Source organism: Pongo abelii, chromosome 4, assembly GCF_028885655.2.
Source record: "Pongo abelii isolate AG06213 chromosome 4, NHGRI_mPonAbe1-v2.0_pri, whole genome shotgun sequence".
NCBI classification, from domain to species: Eukaryota; Metazoa; Chordata; class Mammalia; order Primates; family Hominidae; genus Pongo; species Pongo abelii.
The window spans coordinates 147,398,359-147,419,086 of NC_071989.2; the positions used below are offsets into that span (position 1 = coordinate 147,398,359).

The 20,728-nt window shown below is 41.6% G+C and overlaps 1 protein-coding gene across 6 annotated transcripts in view; it reads right to left on the bottom strand.

Annotated features, from left to right (window-relative positions):
* Positions 1-20,728, bottom strand: part of SIL1 (SIL1 nucleotide exchange factor) — a 326,909-nt gene that overhangs the window by 74,919 nt on the left and 231,262 nt on the right. For all 6 annotated transcript variants that reach the window (XM_054556611.2, XM_054556609.2, XM_024247395.3 and 3 more), the window contains one exon: positions 14,752-14,851. In XM_054556611.2, the coding sequence (XP_054412586.1) occupies positions 14,752-14,851 (100 nt within the window). The remainder of the gene's footprint in view (positions 1-14,751; positions 14,852-20,728) is intronic.

Here is a 20,728-nt window from a genome sequence, read left to right on the forward strand (position 1 = left end):
TCTGTCTTCCAAGAAAAATTAAAAGGCACAGATATTTATAAAAAGCCGGACGATGAACAGCTGTCAGCTCCAAATTGCTCATCTATTACCTATGGGTTTTTCTCCCCAGTTACAAGCACTCCATAGAAACACCAACCAAAGAAATGAATCAGCCTCTCTTAAAAAAGACCAAGCTCCTAGCAGAGCAATCACATCCATGGGGCGCCACATCCTGATTCTCTGGGCTAAAATAACATGAGATGCTCTCCCTGCACCCAGCTAGAGGTCTCTGGATGGCTGCCAAAGCCAAGCAAAGAGGTCTGGGAAGGCTGAGTCACTTTCTAGAGCTGTGAGATGATAAGCAAGTGAGCACAATAAGAAACTAGTGACATCTGTCTCACAAAAACGATGTGTGCCTGGCTCTCAAGAAGGCCTTAAAAAAAAAAAAACTTTTTGGCCGGGCACAGTGGCTTACACCTGTAATCCCACCACTTTGGTAGGCCAAGGCAGGCAGATCACGAGGTCAGGAGTTCAAGACCAGCCTGACCAATATGGTGAAACCCCATCTCTACTAAAAATACAAAAACTAGCCGGGCATGGTGGCTCACGCCTGTAGTCCCAGCTACTCGGGAGGCTGAGGCAGGAGAATCGCTTGAACCCAGAAGGCAGAGGTTGCAGTGAGCAGAGATCGTGCCACTGCACTCCAGCCTGAGCGACAGAGCGAGACTCCATCTCAAAACAAAACAAAAAAACACTTTTACTTTGAAATAATTATAAATTCCCAAGAAATAACAAAAATAGTACAGAGAGTGTCATGTACCCTTCGTCCAGCTTCCCTCAGTGTTAACATTTTACATAAGGATATTAAAATGTCAAAATCAAGAAAAGGACACAGGTACCATACTGTTAACTAGACTAAACACCTTGTTCGGATTTCACCAGTTTTTACATATAGTCACTTACATGTATGTGTGTATGTGTATCATTCTATGTAATTTTACCTGAGATGTAGACTTGCGTAACTACCAGAACAATCATGCTAGAGAACTGTCCCACCACGATCACATAATCTACTATGTACTACTCCTTTACAGTTATACTTTATCCTCTCATTCTATTCTCTTACATCCCTGTGCCCTGGTTGTCACTAATTTGTTCTCCATCTTTATAATTCTGGCATTTAAAAAATGTTATATACACAGTGGCTCATGCCTGTAATCTCAGAACTTTGGGAGGCCAAGGCAAGTGGAGAACTTGAGCTCAGGAGTTCCAGACCAGTCTGGGCAATATAGTGAGATTCCGTCTGTATTTACATTTTTTAAATTCTATTTTTTAAAAAAGAGAACTGGCCAGCAAAGATGAAAGTGCAGCAAATAAATGAAAGGCGGTAACTTTGGCAATGAAATTTGAATTGAATGTACATGGAGTTATAGAAGAAATGGCTGACTGTGGGAATGTTAACACTGCCACTGTTGATAAGCTTTAGATGTGCAGACAGAGGAACTCAGCAAAGGCAAACTTACAGACACAAATTAGGAAAGTGATAAAAAGGATGAAATGACACTGGCAAAAAACTTCACATTATAGGAACTCTGAGAAATTTCACAACATTGAAAGTACGAAGGGTGAAATGTTGGAGGCTCATCCATACTTAGAAAGAAATATGGTAATTAGCCAAGAGAGAAAAGATGCTTGCTCTATGTCATAATTTTTTTGGAGTCAGGGTCTCGCTCTATTGCTCAGGTTGAAGTGCAGTGGTACAATCACAGCTCACTGCAGTCTCACCCTCCTGGACTCAAGTGATCCTTCCACCCCAGCCTGAGTAGTTAGGACTACGGGCACATGTCACCATGCCTGGCTAAAATTTTTAGTTTTTTGTAGACACGGGGTTTCGCCATGTTGCCCAGGCTGGTCTCGAACTCCTGGCTCAAGTGATCCACCCACCTCAGCCTCCCAAAGTGCTGAGATTACAGATGTGGGCCACCATACCCAGCCAATTTTTTAGTTTTCTGTAAAAACTAAAAATTTTAGCCAGGCATGGTGACGTGTGCCCATAGTCGTAACTACTCAGGCTGAGGTGGGAGGATCACTTGAGTCCAGGAGGGTGAGACTGCAGTGAGCTGTGATGGTACCACTTCAACCTGAGCGATAGAGCGAGACCCTGACTCCAAAAAAATTGTGACACAGAGCAAGCATCTTTTCTCTCTTGGCTAATTATCATACTTCTTTCTAATGAGATTAGATTATAATCAGATTATAATCTCAGCACTTTGGGAAGCTGAGGTGGGTGGATCGCTTGAGCCAGGAGTTCGAGACCAGTCTGGGCAACATGGTAAAACCCCGTGTCTACAAAAAACACAAAAATTATTTGAATTTTTTGGCCAGGCACAGTGGCTCATGCCTGTAATCTCAGCTCTTTGGAAGGTCGAGGCAGGCGGATCACCTGAGGCCAGGAGTTCAAAACCAGCCTGGCCAACTAGAGAAGGTGAAACTAGAGAGAAGATGAAACCCCTTTTCTATTAAAATTACAAAAATGACCAGGCATGGTGACACATGCCTGTAACTTGGGAGGCTGGGGCAGGAGAATCACTTGAACCTGGGAGGTGGGGGGTGGAGGCTGCAGTGAGCCAAGATCATACCACTGTACTCCCGTGTGGGCGACAGAGCAAGACTCTGTCTCAAAAAAAAAAAAATGTATTTTTTGGTGTGGCATGGTGGCACACACCTGTAGTCCCAGCTACCCGGGAGGCTGAGGTGGGAGGATCACTTGAGCTGTAATCCTGCCACTGCACTCCAGCCTGGGCGACAGAGACCCTGTCAAAAAAAAAAAGCAAGAAAGAAAAAAAAAGAATTTTTTTTTTTTTTTTTGGATAGAAAAAAACTATTTTTTGTAGAAAACATAGACCATTTCTGGGCTATGTTGCCCAGGCTAGTCTCAAACTCCTAGAATCAAGTGATCCTCCCAAAGTGCTAGGATTGCAGGTGTGAGCCATTGTGCCCAGCATAATTCTAAATGTTTCTAATGTTTTAAATTACAGTGTGCTGAAGAAATATTAGTATTGCTTTTTCATTTCTATATATACTTATAACCAATAGCAACGTAGTTGTTTTAATGTCTGGCAAAACATTTCAAGGATCATGGAACAATCATAATTTTTCCCTTGATTATGTTAAGATTGTTTTGCATAGTTTCAGTGTGCACATTTTTACAATTCCACATAACATAAAATGAGGACTGCTGGTATATGATATGCAAATATTTCCTTACAGTAGTTTATCTTCTGATCATCTTAACAGGGTATTTGACAAAACAAAACTTTTTAATTTTGGTGAAGTCCAATTTATCAATTTTTTCTTTTATAAATCTTACATTTGGTGCCATGTTATAAGAACTCTTTACCTGGTCCTAGTTCCCAAAGATGTTCTATGTTTCATTCTAAAAGTTTTTTTTCTTTTTAGTTTCACATTTTACATTTAAATCTATGATCTACTTTGAACTAATTTTTTTTTTAAGGTATGAGGTTTAGGTGACAGCTCATTTTTTGCTTATGGATGCCCACTATTTGCTGAAAAGACTATTTGTCTTCCATTGAACTACTTTTGCACCCGTCAAAAATCAGTCAGGTGTATTAGTGTGGGTCTATTTCTGGGTTCTCTACTCTGTTCCATTGATCTATGATTCTTTCTCTCCACCAATACCACATTGTCTTCATTACTATAGCTATAGAGTAACCCTTAAAATCAGGTGGTGTGTTTTCTTCCACTTATTCTTCTTTCTAAAATTCTAGCTATTCTAGTTCCTTCAATTTTCCATACAAACTTTAGAATAAGCTCATCTACAAAAAAATCTTGCTGAGATTTTAATAGGAATTGCACTAAACTTATACATTTAGAGAGAGTTAACATTTTTACTATGTTGAATGTTTCAATCCATGGACACAGTATGTCACTCCATTTAATTAAGTCTTCTTTGATTTAACTCCATCATCATCTTTCACCCAACTTTTATACTTTTGAGCATATAGATCTTATATCTGTCTTGTTAGATTTTTTCCTAAATATTTCATTTTTAGGGGAGCAACTGTAAATGGTACATGTTTTTAATTTCAATTTCCAAATATTCTTTGTTAGTATATAGAAATACAATTGATTTGTGTTGTCTGTATATCTTGTGACATTGCTGAACTCACTTATTAATTCTAGAAGGCTTTTTTTTGGAGGCTGTTTGGGAGTTACACATGGAAAATCATGTCATCTGGAAAATGAGATAGTTTTATTTTTTCCTTTCCTTGCCTTACTGCATTGGCTATGACTGTGTTGAATGAGTGGTAAGAGTGAACATCCTTGCCTTGTTTCTGACCTCAGTGGCAAAGTATTCAGTCTTTCACTAAGTATAATATTCCATGCAGACTTTTTGTAAATGCTCGTTATCAAGGTTTCTATTCCTAGATTTCTGAGTTATGATGAATGGGTACTGAATATGGTCAAATGCTCTTTGTGTATTAACTGACATATGATGATGTGATTTTTCTTCTTTAGCCTACTGATATGGTGGGTTATACTGATTATTTTTCATATACTGAACCAGCCTTGCATTCTGGTAATAAACCCCATGTGATTATAATGCATAATTCTTTTTACATATTGCTGGATTTGATTGGCTAAATTTTGGTGAGGATTTTTGCTTCCATGTTCATGAGGAATGTTGTTATGTAGTTTATTTTGTACTCTGTCTGGTTCAGGTATTAGTGTGATACTGGCCTCATGAAGTAAGTTGGGAAGTGTTCCTCCCTCTTACATTTTCTGGAAGAAATTGTGTAGAATTGATGCTAATTATTTTTAAATGTTTGGTTAATATCTCCAGTGAAACTATCTGAACCTGGAGACTTCCTTTATAGAAGGTTTTTCACTACAAATTCAGGGTTTTTTTAATGGTTATAGGACTACTCGTATTATTTCATATTCGGTAAATTTGGATAATATGTGCTTATAAAACAGCTGGACTATTTCATGCAAGTTATCAAATTTATATGCATAGAGTTGTTCATAGTATTCTCTTACTGTGTTTTCCTTTTAATGTCTGCAGGATCTGTAATGATATTCCTGGTTTCATTCTTAATATGGGTAATTTTTATCTTAGTGCTTTATGTGTTTGTCAGTCTTGTGGGTTTTTTGTTTTTGTTTTGTATTGTTTTTTGTTTTTGAAACGGAGTCTCGCTCTGTTGCTCAGGCTGGAGTGCAGTGGTGCAATCTCGGCTCACTGCAGCCTCTGCTTCCTGGGCTCAGGTGATTCTCCTGCCTCAGTCTCCCGAGTAGCTGGGACTACAACTGTGCTCCACCATGCCTGGCTCATTTTTGTACTTTTAGTAGAGAAGGGGTTTCACCATGTTAGCCAGGCTGGTCTCGAACTCCTGACCTCAGGTGATCTGCCCGCCTCAGCCTCCCAAAGTGCTGGGATTATAGGCGTGAGCCACCATGCCCAGCCATATTTGTCAGTCTTGATAAAGTTTATCACCTTTTGGTCTCACTGATTTTTCTCTACTGTTTTCATGTTTTCAATTTCATTGATTTCTGCTCTTTATTTCCTTCCTTCTGCTTGCTTTGAGCTTGTTTTGATCATCTTTTCCTAGTTTCTTGAAGTAGGACCTTCCATTATAGGTATGAGACCTTACTTCTTCTCTAATATAAGCAAATTTCCCTTCTAGCTTTAGTTGGATCCTGCAAATTCTGATAAATTGCATTTTCATTTTTAATCAGTTCAATGTATCTTTTTTTTAAAACCTCCCCTGAGATTTCCTCTTTGACTTGACTGGAGATTTTCTTCCTATCTATGACTGGTTTTTAGTTTGATTCCATTATAATGAGAGAACATACTCTGCCTAATTTCAGTTCTTTTAAAACTGTTGAGATTTGTTTGATTACTCAGGATATACTCTATTTTTAGGAGTGTTTCATGGACACTTGAAAAGAATGTATATTCTGCTGTTGTAGAATGGAATGTTCCATAAATGTCAATTAAATTTTTCTGGTTGAAGGTGTTATTCAGCTCTTTAATATCCTTACTGATCTGCTGTCTAGTAGTTCTAGCAATTCTGAGAAAGGGATGTTGAAATCCCCAACTGTAATTGTGGATTTGTCTGTTTCTTTTAGTTCTGTTAGTTTTTGCTTCAGGTATTTTTATATACAAATAAAAGTGGTACATACACATTTAGAATTATTGTATATTTTAGTGGATTGGCCCTTTTATCATTATGTAAATTGCTCTTGTTCCTAATAATTTCCTTTAAAGTCAACTTTGATATTAATATAGTAACTCCTGCTTTTTAATTAATATCTGTATGATATACTTTCCATTCTTTTACTTTCAACCTACTGTCCTTATCATTATATTTGAATTTCTTGTAGAAAGCATATTTTAAAAATTCATTTAAAATTCATTATGAAAATCTGTTTAATTGGTATATTTAGACCTATTATAAAACATTTTACAATTATTATACATTTATGTTTTAAGGTAATATTTTTATATGTTAGAGCTTAAATACACTGTTTTATTTTATTTTTTTTGTTTCCTCCAGTTTTTGTTCCTCTGTTTCCCATTTCTCACCTTCCTGTGACAAACCAAGGTACATTTTATATTATATAATTCCTTTTTGGATTACCTATGCTTTTGAGTATAACTGTCTGTATAGCTTTTAATAATGTTTGTTCTAAGTATTATAATATACATAAGTAACATCATAATCTACTGGTATCAACGTTTTATCACTTTGAGTGAAATGTAGAAACCTTACCTCCAAATATGTTTAATCCTTTCCTCCTCCTAATTGTCTTCAAAATTCCTCACTATACATTCAGAAACAGATCATGTCATAATTTTTGCTTCAACTATCAAACAATTTTAAAAACTCAAAAACATATGCATGTGTGTGTATTTATAACAGAACAATTTCTATTCCTTTGGGTATATACCCAGTAATGGGATTGCTGGGTCGAATGCTATTTCTGTCTTTAGGTCTTTGAGGAATTGGCACACTGTTTTCCACAATGGTGGAATTAATTTACACTCCCACCAACAGTGTATAAGCGTTCCTTTTTCTCTACAACCGTTGCCAGCATCTATGATTTTTTGACTTTTTAACAATAGCCATTATAGTTGGTGTGAGATGGTATCTCATTGTGGTTTTGATTTGCTTTTCTCTAATGATCAGTGATGTTGAGCTTTTTTTCATATGATTGTTGCCCACATGTATGTCTTCTTTTGAAAAGTGTCTATGTCCTTTGCCCACTTTTCTTTTAGTTGTCAAATGATCCTTTATTGAAATATCTTCCTTTGTGCTTAACTAGCTGGGCATTCCACCGCACCACTGTTGATGTCATCTATGATGTCATGAGGTGACGGCCATCAACACTGCAGCCCACAAACTGAGCTGTCCCCAGGATCTCTTTAATGGTTCTAGAGAGTTCTCTGGCTAAAGACTGGTGCCGCATCTGTCAAGTAATGTTGATAATCTCATCACAAGTGATATTTCCACTGTGTTTAATGTTTTTCTGTTTCTTTCTGTCTCTTGGCAGTTCCTTGAGGGCTTTGATGATCAGGGCAGAGGCAGAAGGTACTACCTCAATCAAGGCCTGTCTGTTCTGAATGGCCAGTTTCACTGTAATCCTCAGACCCCTCCAGTCCCGGCTTGGCAATGTCATCATCAACGTTTTTTGGAGACAGACCCAGGGGGCCAATCTGGGGGGCCAGTGCCAGATACCAGCAATGATACCTGCGCCAGCAGAGACGTGGCGCCCATTTCACCCTCTATGCATCTCAGGTATACAACTTTTTTTTTTTTGAGATGGAGTCTTGCTCAGTCGCCCAGGCTGGAGTGCAGCGGCGCGATCTCGGCTCACTGCAAGCTCCGCCTCCCGGGTTCACGCCATTCTCCTGCCTCAGCCTACTGAGTAGCTGGGACTACAGGCGCCCACCACCACGCCCGGCTAATTTTTTTTTTTGTATTTTTAGTAGAGACGGGGTTTTACCATGTTAGCCAGAATGGTCTCTATCTCCTGACCTCGTGATCCACCCACCTTGGCCTCCCAAAGTGCTGGGATTACAGGCGAGAGCCACCACGCCCGGCGAGGTATACAACTTCGATCTCACTGGGGTCAAACTTCAGCAGTTTGCCCAGTTTTTGATGGGGTTGTTTTTTTCTTGTAAATTTGTTCAAGTTTCTTACAGATGCTGGGTATCAGACCTTTGTTGGATGCATAGTTTGCAAAAATTTTCTCCCATTCTGTGTAGGTTGTTTATTGATAGTTTCTTTTGCTGTGCAAAAGCTCTTCAGTTTAATTAGATCCCATTTGTTAATTTTTGCTTTTGTTGCAATTAGTTTTGGCATCTTCATCATGAAATCTTTGCCCATGCCTATGTCCTGAATGGTATTGCCTAAGTTGTCTTCCAGGGTTTTTATAGTTTTAGGTTGTCTTTAATCCATCTTGAGTTCATTTTTTATATGGTATAAGGAAAGGGACCAGTTTCAATATTCTGTGTATGGCTAGCCAGTTATCCCAGCAACATTTATTGAATAGGGAATCCTTTCCCCATTGCTTGTTTTTGTCAGATTTGTCAAAATAGCAAACACATGGAATCAACCTAAATGCCCATCAAAGATAGACTGGATAAAGAAAATGTGGTTCATATACCCCAAAGAATACTACGCAGCCATAAAAAAAGAATGAGATCTATCCTTTCGAGAAACATGGATGGAGCTGGAGGCCATTATTCTTAACAAACTAACGCAGGAACAGAAAACCAAATACCACACGTTCTCTCTTATAAGTGGGAGTTAAATGATGATAACGCATGGATACTTAGAGGGGAACGACACACACTGGGGCCTATTGGGTGGAGGATGGGAAGAGGGAGGGGATCAGGAAAAATAACCATTGGGTACTTGGGCTTAATACCTGGGTGATGAAATAATCTATATAACAAACCCCCATGACACAAGTTTATCTATATAACAAACCTGAACATGTACCCCTGAACTTAAAAGTTAAAAATTAGAAATAATAAAAACTCAAGAAGAAAGGGATAGGCTGCATTTTCCCTATTTTTTATTCGTTACATTGTTCTTTCTTTATTCTTGATATTTCAAGTTTCTTTCTATTATTCTTTTTTCATTCTATTTGGAGAATATCCTTTAGTCATTCTTTCAGAGTAGGTCTGCTGGTGAGAAATTTTCTTAATTTTCCTCTCTCTAAAAGTGTCTTGACTTCCCTTTCACTCCTGAAATATATTCACGGCTATAAAATTCTGTGTGGACAGTTCATTTTTTTCCCCCAGCAACTGAAAAATGTTCCACATACTTCTGGCCTCTATGGTTTCAGATAAAAAATTCAATATCGCTCAATCATTGTTCCCCTATAGTTATTTTTTCTAGTTGCTTTGAAGATTTTTCTGTCTTTAGTTTTCAGAAGTTTAACTGTGATGTATCTTGGTGTTGATTTCTTCGAGTTTATCCTCTCTGGAGTTCACTTGGATTCACTGGATTCACTTTATGAATCTGTGAGTTTATGCCTTTCACCACATTTGGGAATTTGTTAGCCCTTGTTTCTTGATTATTTTCTAGCCCCATATTCTTTCTACTCTCCATCTGGAATTCCAATGACACAAATGTTAGATCTTTTGTTACAGTTCCATAGGTCCCTAAAGCTCTGTTATTTTTTTCTCCAATCTATCTTCTCTCTGTTGTTCAGACTGTGTAATTTTTATTTATCTGTCTTTAAGTTTACTGATTCTTTTCTCTGTCTTCTGTTCTGCTACTGAGCCTATCTGGTGACTTTTACAATTTTAGTTATTATATTGTTCAGTTCTATAATTCCATTTGGTTCTTTCTTCTTATCTTCTGTTTCCTTGCTGAGACTTTGTTTCAAGGGTGCTCATAATTGCTTGCTGAAGCAATTTTATAATAGTTGTTTTAAAATTCTTGTTAGATAATTTCAACTTCTGAGTCATTTCAGTATTAGCATCTGTCTCAGTCTTCTCGGGCTGCTATAACAAAATATCATATACTGGGTAGCTTAAACAACATACATTTATTTCTCACAATTCTGGATGCTGGGGAAGTCCAATATCAAGGAATGAGTCAACGTGGTTCCTGGTGAGGGTCCCCTTTCTGGCTTACAGATAATCACCTTCTAGCTGTGTCTTCACACAGTAGAGACAGAGAGTACTGGTCTCTCTTATTCTTCTAAGGACATTAATCCCTCTTGAGCCCAACCCTCATGACCTCATCTAAATCTAATTACCTTCCAAAGGTCCCACCTCCAAACATCACATTGCAGGGTTAGGGCTTCAACTTATAAATTTGGGGGAGACACAAACATTCAATCCATAACAGCATCTGTTGATTGTCTAATTCAAGTTGTGGTTTTCCTGGTTCTTGGTATGAAAAGTAATTTTTAATTATATCCTAGACATTTTGGGTATTAAGTTATGAAATTCCAGATCCTACTTAATCTTTTTCAGTAGGTAGACATCCTATTTAGGTTTAGTATACCGGTTCTGGCTTACTTGTGTGGGTTGTGGCTCCAATGACAATTTAGTTTTCAGAGCATTGTAGTGCTATTCCGGTCTGCTTCCTTTGTGTGCTACCCAGAGGCCAATCTAAAAACCTGGGCAGCATTCCACACTATAGTTCAGTTCCTAAACTTTTTGTTGTATTAATTCTGGTCAGTTTCTTGTATGGGTCACTGAATAGGATGTCTAGGACTTCATATGCAAAATCCCTTTCTCTAGCTCCCCTCTCTCCCAAATCCTACCCCTACTCTCTAGTTGGGAAGGGAAACAGCTTCACCTGCCACCACTGGATGCCGGCCACTGGGAGTGGAAGTCTAGGTTCCTCCCTGGGCCTATACTGACACCACTTTGGTGGGAGAATCGAGCACTGTTTCACTGCTGCTGGCCTGAGGGTGGAAGTTCATACTTCTCACTTATTCCACTGGCCCTGCCTCAGAGAGGGAAGCAGAATGCTGCCTCACACTGTCTCACTGCCTCCAAGTTGGGGGTGGAAGTACAGACTCTTCATTCACCCCAATGGACACCATGTCATCAGGGAGAAGTAAAAAACCATGTTGGTGCTACCAGGCAGAGGACAGATATTCAAGTTCCCTGCTTAGCCTCTGCTGACACCACTCCAGCAGGATAAGCAGCCTGCTACTGTCAGATGAGGGATGGAAAATCAGGGTCCACACTTGGTCTGTTGGTAATACACCAGCAGGGGAAGCAGAGAGTATCCACTGGGCAGAGGATGAAAAGTCAAGCTCTCTGCTCAACTCCCACTGACACCATCTTGGTGGAGGAAGCAGAACACTGCCTTCTACCACTTTTTGCTGTCAGGAGCAGATATGAGTTCAGGCTCTCCACTTGGCTCCTGGCGACCCTGGTGGAGGAATCAGAGTACAGCTTGCTACTACCACCAAACAGCAGGCAGAAATCCAGACTCCCCACCTCAATGTCCACTGCACTGGCACTAAGTGGGGTGGGGAGATTTTCATTATCTTTGGCAGGAGTAGGACAGGTATTGTAAATAAGGTTTCTATCCGGTTAGGATGCCCTTTGCTCAATTCTTTGTCTAGAAATAGCAGGCTTTTCTTATAACTTTTTAAAATCTGCACCAGTTGACATTTTCAGGATGTGGGATTTGCCAACACTCAGTCTAAAATATATAGAGGACAAAAAGAAAATCCAAGGAACTCACTGATGTCATTCCCCAAGCTCCAAGGTCCCTAGCCAGTCTGCTGCCTTCTGACTGTGTTTTAGAGTCTTCCTACATTTGCTTTTAGTATTATGTCCAGGGTTTTTAGTTACCCTTACCTGGGGGAATAGGGAGAAATGAGTCTATTACATCTTGCCAAGAATCAAAAGCTTAAGAAGGCCATATCTTAAAAAACAATAATTTGTAGAATACAGGTGAACAATAGCAGACATAATAAAACATAAAGGCATCAAGCAATTTGTATGGAAATAGAGGGATAAGTAGACGAGATTCAACCATAACAACCAAATCTGCTGGGAGAGACAGCTTTTCCAAGAACCAAGGAACTCCGGGAAAGACTGATTCACTTAAACCTACCAAGCTACCAATGGATACAATATAATTGATGTTCTCGTCCCCAAAAACATCCAGTTCCCAAAAACCCACTCATTTAATTAAGAGGATATGGCCGAATATCTGACAGTATTGTCTATATAAATCACAAAAGCACCATCTTGTACTTACAAGACACCATATAGGCTAGGTTTAAAGATTAATAAACAAAAATAGGATGATATCTGTAGCCAAGAGCTTGATATATGTAAGAAACTCCCCAACCAATTTCAAATCCATTTATTTGCCAATCCCAGCGCCAGCTCGATGAGCACATTGGCAGTGAGCTGAGTCAGTCCAGATAGGCTCCAAATGAAAAGCAGGAGAAGGACGCCAGGAGTTAGCACCTCAATGATGGTGCTAACAACCTAAGTTCCACATAAGTAAGGAAAGAGTATGACAGCCAGACCTCAGAGGTGTGCAGCTGGTGCAAATGAGCTGGAGCTTGGGTCCTGCATTTGGGTGCTGATATTGGGATCCCGTTGCAAGGGGAGAGGAGTATTTTTTCTTTTTTTCTTTTTTTTTTTTTTTGAGACGGAGTTTCTCTCTTGTCACCCAGGCTGGAGTGCAATGGTGCAATCTAGGCTCACTGCAACCTCCACCTCCCAGTTTCAAGTGATTCTCCCACCTCAGCCTCTGGACTATCTGGGACTACAGACACATACCACCACACCCGGCTAATTTTTGCATTTTCAGTAGAGACGGGGTTTCACCATGTTGGCCAGGCTGGTCTCAAACTCCTGACCTCAGATGATCCACCCGCCTTGTCCTCCCAAACTGCTGCACCCAGCCAAGAGGAGTATTTTTAATTACAAAAACCAGCAACCAAAACTTTTAAGTAATCTCTTGGTTATACATTTTGAAATACTTTTATAAATATTCATACTTTTCTACACTAATTGAATTACTGGGGTGGGGGGAAATGCCATCACCTGAGAAAAGAAAATCCAAACACACTCCCAGGGAAAGCAAAGAGAAGAGAACAAGGTTAAGTGGGTCCTCCATCCACAGAGAAGACGCTGAATAGGAGCTTTTTAATGTTCCCATCAGTCCCACATGGAACCGACAGTGAGTGGGAAGGAGCCAAAGCCCTGGCCAGTCCCTGTCCTAGGCACCCAGGCACTCCTCTCCTGGCCTCACCTGTACCAGGCAGAAGATGTGCTTCTCCTCAGCCCCTCGGTTAATACATCTGTGGTGGGACGCAATTGCGAGCATTGCCTTCCTTCACCCACTGCTGCTGCCACCAAGCCGCGTGCCCTCCCACACCACATACACTCTCTGTGTAGGAGAAGTGACTTTGGTAAGATGAGTAAAGACGTGGAGACTGGGCCTGCATTTCACACATCTTAAACAGGTAAACACCAGCTTCCTATCCCCCAAAAGGTTCATTTTCCCAGAAATATTTAGTTCTAAAGGATCAGAACAACCTATGGCTTCTTCCAGTAATACACAAGCTGTCAAGAGCCTAATGCTGTCTCTCTAAGGCATTACCTGGATTCAGGGGAAGGAGTGAAGAGGTAAATAAAGGCAAATGAGTGCCGAGCGTGGTGGTTCATGCCTGTAATCCTAGCACTTTGGGAGGCCAAGGTGGGCAGACCATTTGAGGTCAGGAGTTCGAGACCAACCTGGCCAATATGGTGAAACCCCATCTCTACTGAAAAAACATAAAAATTAGCTGAGTGTAGTGGCAAGCACCTGTAATCCCAGCTACTCAGGAGGCTGAGGCAGGAGAATCGCTTGAAGCCGGGAGGTGGACCTTGCAGTGAGCCAAGATCGTACCACCACACAAACAACAAGGCCATCTGGGCGACAGAGCAAGACTCCATCTCAAAAAAAACAAAAAAACAAAAAAACCCACAAATGGGGACTGTAAGGAGAAGAGGGAGGGAGAACTTAGGTTTCTAAGGCAGCCATCAGAGAAGGTTCTTTCAAAAACTGACAGGACTCAAACAGAAATACAGAGAAATGACTCCAAGAGCTCATGATCTTCCTGGTATAGACCTGCACCTGTGAGCCCTCCCAGACATTAGGGGCATGGCCAAGGGGCTGTAATTCTTCACCTTTTCCTCCTCTCATTCCCTTAGCTTGTAGAGAAATTTAGAGCTGGAGGAAACCTCAGTCATCCTCTTGTTCCAGCCCCATGTTTTAAATTTAAGGAAGCTGAAGCCTAGAAGAAACACATTTGCTACATGTTCAAAGGACAAGGACAAGGATTCCGGCTTCTTGCTTCCTGGGCCAGCTCCTCTGTTCTTTTGGAACAAGCTTGTGTCTAATCCAAGTGTAAGTGAGGCAGAGATCTAGGCCATAAAGTCTACTCACTCCACTCAGGCCTGTGATAATGGAGAGAATGGCTACCCCTGCTCAGTGCCTCAATTTTTCCAAACATGGGGAGCTGTTTGAAGACATGGGATGGCAAATAGAATTCTAACCTAAACCATGACAGAAATGCTCCCAGCACTTTTTTTTAATAGTCTAAAAGGGTTTCTTATTTGTCATTTATGTTCTTTAAATTATTTTACAATATTGTTATCCCATGTTTATTGCAAGAGTTCCCATAAAAATGATTCCATTCTCTGCAAAAACAACAAGGCCATGCTGCAGGCTTATACTCACAGGAAAAATAATCACACACCTTGTCTTCCTTTGAACTCTCCATCTCTGCCCCCTCTTTGAATTTTGCCAGTGCGCTCTTGAGGTCCTGAGATGTGTAGGTGTTGGTGTTGATATCCAGCCTGTCCAAAGAAAACTGAAAGTAAAGAGGGAGGCATGGCTAGGCTTGGTGGCTCACAGTTGTAATCCCAGTACTCTGGGTGGCCAAGATGGAAGGATAGCAAGATCCCATCTCAACAAAAAATTTAAAAATATTAGTTGGGATGTGATGGTACGTGCCTGTGGTCCCAGCTACATGGGAAGCAGGAGGATCACTTGAGCCCAGGGGTTCGAGGCTGTGGTAAACTATGACTGTGCCACCGTACTCCCACAGCTGGGCAACAGAGTCAGACCCTGTCTCTAAAAATAAATAAGAGGGGAGCATCATATTCCCCAAGAAAGAAAATGTCCCTGGGTGAATGGCACCCTAAGGTAAGCGAGGCCAGGCCAGCTCTGAGTGTACTATCATACCTTTGCCTTCAGTCAGCCAGGGGTCTAAGAGAGTGACCTTACCTTGAAGCTAGAAGAGGAAAGACACAGCTGAAAATGGAATCATTTCATGAAAGAGGAAGCAATGGCATGGGGCAGACAGAAGCCATCCACGAACAGAGGGCTCTCAGCCAGCTTCTCAGGAAGAAATAAGCCTGGCATAACTGTGCAATGCTCTCCCTCAGCACGCTGCCAGGGCAGGACCTCTCAGAGGGAAGTGGGCCCAGACACAGGGAGTAGCGTGCACCCTTATTTATTAATATATTTTTCCATGAAAGGGGACAACAGGGCCCTGAGCCCCACAGTGTGTGCCTGAACTGATTAGACAAGGCAGCCTGTCTTTACAAAAACAAGTTGGATAGATTCAAACCATAAGACCAACCTATGAGCACAAAGGAGAGGCAGGAGGTATGTCTCAACCTGACCAAGGAATGGATTTGAGATACTAAGGAGTAGAATCAAGGTCAGCCCCTTCCACAGCCAGCCTCCAAAGGGAGGAGGGAAAGAAACCAATGTGGCTATAATCTCAGGAACCTGCCAAAGACCAGAATGGTCTCCTCATAAAATTCCCTGGAGCTGATCCAAGCCACAGCTACGCATCTTGACCAGAGAGAAGACATCCATCATGTGGGAGCAAGGTTTTACCACTAGCATTCATTTTAGTTCAATGAACAGAGGTAAGCATAAGAACGATGTGCACGAAGGGAAGAGTGGAGTGTGGACTGTGCTTAACAAGACTGTCTGGTTGGTGTTGGGTTCAGGATTCCATATATCCTGGAATGCCCACAAGATTTCAGAGGTGAGGAGGGAGGGGCTACTGGCCTGCTCTACTCCAGGCAGGAAGAGCACATCAGTCTCATAGTCTGAGATTCCAGCAGGCCTCAGCTCTCATGTACCAAGGGCTTTCATTCTTCCTAGAGACCTTTTAGGGCTCTGAGAAAAATACTCGTCTTCTCTAAACCTCAGTCCTCCTAAACTAATTAATAATAGCTAGTAACTCATTTATTGAGCATTTAGCCATGTGTTAGGCAGTGTGTTAATCCCTTAAAAGTAATATTTCATTCAAATAGTTATCACAATGCTACAAAGTAGGGAGAGAATCCTGAATTCCTCTCCCTACAGAGCATCATCCACTGCCAATGTGTGAGGATACCACTGCTCCACCCCACATACCCAAGAGGGAGCTAAGTATTCAGGAACCATAGCTTGAACACATTATCTCCTCCCTCCTGCAAGACTTGATCAGGACTAATCCCATTATTCTGTGTATCTCTGTTTATATCTTAAGTCTCAACTCTCCCAAGCCATCTCTCATCACCCACTCTCAGTCCCAACTACATACACACAAGCATGCACATGTGCACTCAAGTTCACGCACACACACGAAACAGCCATCTGGTGTTCTTACTTCATTCTTCACTAAGAAAAATAGACCAAAACTTCATTTTCCCACGATCAGCTCTACAAGCCAACCTGCACCTAAGTCTATGTTTTCTACTTTCCTTCCTATTATAATGGATGAGTGTCCCTGATCCTATTAAACTTAGTTCCAGATCGCACTTGCCTTTACAAAAGCTTTAACTCCCATAATTACACCGCTCCCTCCTGCCTGCATCGTCAATTTCTCCCTTCAGCTGGATTATTCCCATCAGCACACCAATTCTCCTTTTACTCCACAGTCTCTTCTGGTTATCCTGCCACTTCCCTGCTCTCATTCAGAGTAACACTTTATGAACACATTGTTTTCACTCACTATCCCCACCTTTTTTATTCCTATTTATATTGCCATTTACTGTAATCTGGATTCTGTCCTCACAACTCTACTCACACTGCTAATCAAAATTACCAATAATTGATGACCAAATGCGATGGACCCTTCTTCACTCACTTCATGTTCCTCAACCACTAAGCAGCATTTGCACAGCTGACCCTCCCTTCTTGAAAAACTCTCAGTCGGGTGTGGTGGCTCATGCTTGTAATTCCAGCACTTTGGGAGGCTGAGGAGGGAGGATTGCTTGAGCCCAGGAGTTCAAGACCAGTAAGGGCAACATAGTAAGATTCTGTCTCTACAAAAAAATTGAAAATTAGCCAGGCAAGGTGGTGTGCGCCTGTGGCCCCAGCTACTTAGAAGCCTGAGGTGGGAGGATTGCTTGAGCCTAGGCTGTAGTGAGCCGTGATTACGCCACTGCACTCCAGTCTGGGCGACAAGGCGAAACCCTGTCTCAAAACAAACAAACAAACAAAAAACTCCTTTCCTGGCTTGTTACCTCACTCTCATGGCTCTTCCTCTTCCTTATTCCTTCTCCAACTCTTGCTGGTTCCTCATCTCCTACCTGAGCCACATAGCCCGGAATGCCTTGGAGTTCAGCCCTGTCAATCTTCTCCACCTCGACATCCTCCCCTAGTTACTTTAAAAACCTATCTGCCAGTAATCTCCACATTTACATCTCCAGCCCAACCTCTCCCCTGAGCACCAATCAGAGTCTTGTACAACTACCTGATAGATCTGTATCTCAAATGTTTAACAAGTACTTCAAACTTATTGAATCTAAAACATGGCTCTTGATTCTTCTCCTTATAAGTCTGTCCCCCTCCCAACTTTTCTATTTCAATAAATAGTACCAACAACCACCCAGTTGCTCAAGTTCCAAAATGAGACTTTATCCTCAATCCATGCCCCTCCCTGCACCTTCCTTCAACCTCTACACTGAAATCATAAGCAACTCCTCTTGAGTCTACCTCCAAATCTCCAAATTCATTCAGTCTCTGTTATGATACCCTAGACTAAGCCACCATTATGTCCTACCTGATCTACTGAAATGACATCCTAATTCTGTCTTCTTTTGTCCACCTTCAATCTCATCTCCAGACACATAGCAACTAAATCACCCTCCTGCCTAAAATATTCCAATGGCAGCTGGGTGCGGTGGCTCACGCCTGCAATTCCAGCACTTTGGGAGGCCGAGGCGGCCAGATCACGAGGTCAGAAGTTCAAGACCAGCCTGGCCAACGTGGTGAAACCCTGTCTCTACTAAAAATACAAAAATTGGCTGGGTGTGGTGGCGGGCACCTGTAATCCCAGCTACTCGGGAGGCTGAGGCAGGAGAATTGCTTGAAGCCGGGAGGCGGAGGTTGCAGTGAGCTTAGATGGTGCCACTGCACTCCAGCCTGGGTAGCAGAGCAAGACACCAGCTTAGGGGGGGAAAAAATCTTCCAATGGCTTTCCATTACAAAAAGGTGAATGAAGAACATACAAAATCTTCCTCAAAAGCCACATGATCTGGCCCCCATATACCCCTCCAATCTCATCTCCTATCGGTTTCCTTCCTTCTCTCTTCTCCGCTAGTCACCTTGATCGTTTTCTTGCTTCTCATACTTGACAAAGCCTTTTCCTTGACAAAGCCTGGGACTTCCTGTTGTTTCATCTGTCTGAAATGTCCTAACTCCTAAACCTATAAACCTAACCCTTTGCATAAAGAGTTAATTATTCTTTTTGTCCATATCATCCTTGTTCTTATCTCTGTTCCCTGAACTGAAATAAGTGCTAGTGGTAAAACCTTGCTCCCCAATGGATGTCTTCTCTCTAGTCAAGCTGCATGGCTGTGGTTTGGATCAGCTCCAGGGATCTCGGTGAGGATACCAATCCAGTCTTTGACAGGTTCCTGGGATCAGCCACATTGGTTCCTTTCCTTCCTCCCTTTGGGGCCAGTTAATTAATCTATGATTAATTCCCAATACTTTCACGTTTTAGAACAGGGTCAGCAAACTATCAGTAATGACCAGATAATATCTTACTTCTGTGCTTATGTACCTGGTTTTCTGTCTGCCAGCCTTGTGGAGGCTGTTTTGTTTATTACTGTATCCCAATCCCTGGCACGTGGGCACCCAATAGGTTTTTGTGAAATAAATAAATGGAGGAAGTAAATGGCTCTGTCCTTAGCCCAACCTTTTAACCACTATACCATATTGGACCTTGGTAAATGTTCAACCCAAGATGGCACAACTTGAATGTGGTTTTACCCTCAGTCCTCCAAACCTAGAAGGAAGAGTCCAAGAAGCTGGTTATTCCAGGGCAAAAAGAGAGATGTACTATGGAGATGTTGACAGGGATATGGACTAAAACCACTAGAGATGGCAAAGCCTAAAACATAAATAGCAAGTGGAAACCTGTTGCTAAGAGCCAACTACGTGCAATGAAATAAGGCAGTGCTAAAGGAACTCTCTGAGACAAGCCAGAGTCAGGGTCTTCTGTCTCAGGCTTTAGAGACCACAAGCACTGCAGCTCTAGGTAGCAATGTGGCCAGCCACACAACCAGTAAAAATAGTAGAAAGACTGCCATGAATTTTGGATTAATGGACTGTCCCCATCTCCCTCTAGGCCAATGGTTCTTAACTCTGTGGGATCACTAACTTCTTGGACAATTTCATGGAAAGCTATGGATTTTGTCCTCTAAAACAGAATAAGGATATAAGCAAAATACTCTAACAATTTCAGGGAAGTGGCCCTGCCCTTAGGCCTCTGTTCGCATTCCAGTGCTAAGGGGCCAGGAAGACACCATGAAATGGAATTGGAGGAGCTCCATCCCAGAAGTAGGAAGTCACCATCAAAGGCTCACTGAGCTCACAGCACTGAATGTTCACACCACCTTGTCAATGCCTTTGGACTTCTATTCAGATAGGTTTACCATTAGCTATAAATGCTGAGAAGGAAGAAGAAAGGTCCAGCATATGCTAGACCTATCAGGCAGAGACTCTCCAAAGGAGGAAAGTAAAAAGGCAGGAGTAGGGACAAATATTTCTCCCTTATGGTGTGTCTCTACAGTTCACATGGACGGCTCTGCTGTCTATTCTGAAAAGATATGAGCAACAGACAAAGCAGTACATGTTCACACTGATGATCTACAGTCAGGTGGTAGAGAAGTGACTTCTCATAGTATAAAAACCAACAAATAAACTCCAAATTAATAAAATTCCTAACTCAGTATTATTATTTTTGTAAAGGGATTTTATTTTTTATTTATATATTTTGCTTACTTATTTTTTGAGACGGAGTCTCATTGTGTCACCCAGGCTGGAGTACAGTGGCATAATCATGACTTATTGCAGCCTCAACCTCCCCAGGCTCAGGTGATCCTCCCATCTCAGCCTCCTGAGTAGCTGGGACTACAGGCATAATACACACCACACACCCAGCTAATTTTTGTTTATGGTGTTTTTTTCTGTTTTGCTTTTTTTTGTTTGTTTGTTTGTTTTTCTTGAGACAGGGTCTGGCTCTGCCACCCAGGCTGGAATGCAGTGGTACGATCTTGACTCACTGCAACCTCTGCCTCCCAGGCTCAAACGATCCTCCCAACTCAGCCCGCGAGTAGCTGGGACTACAGGCGTCTGCCACCATCTCCGGCTAATTTTTATGTTTTGTAGAGACACACACCCTGTTGCCCAGGCTGGTCTTCAAATCCTAGGCTCAAACG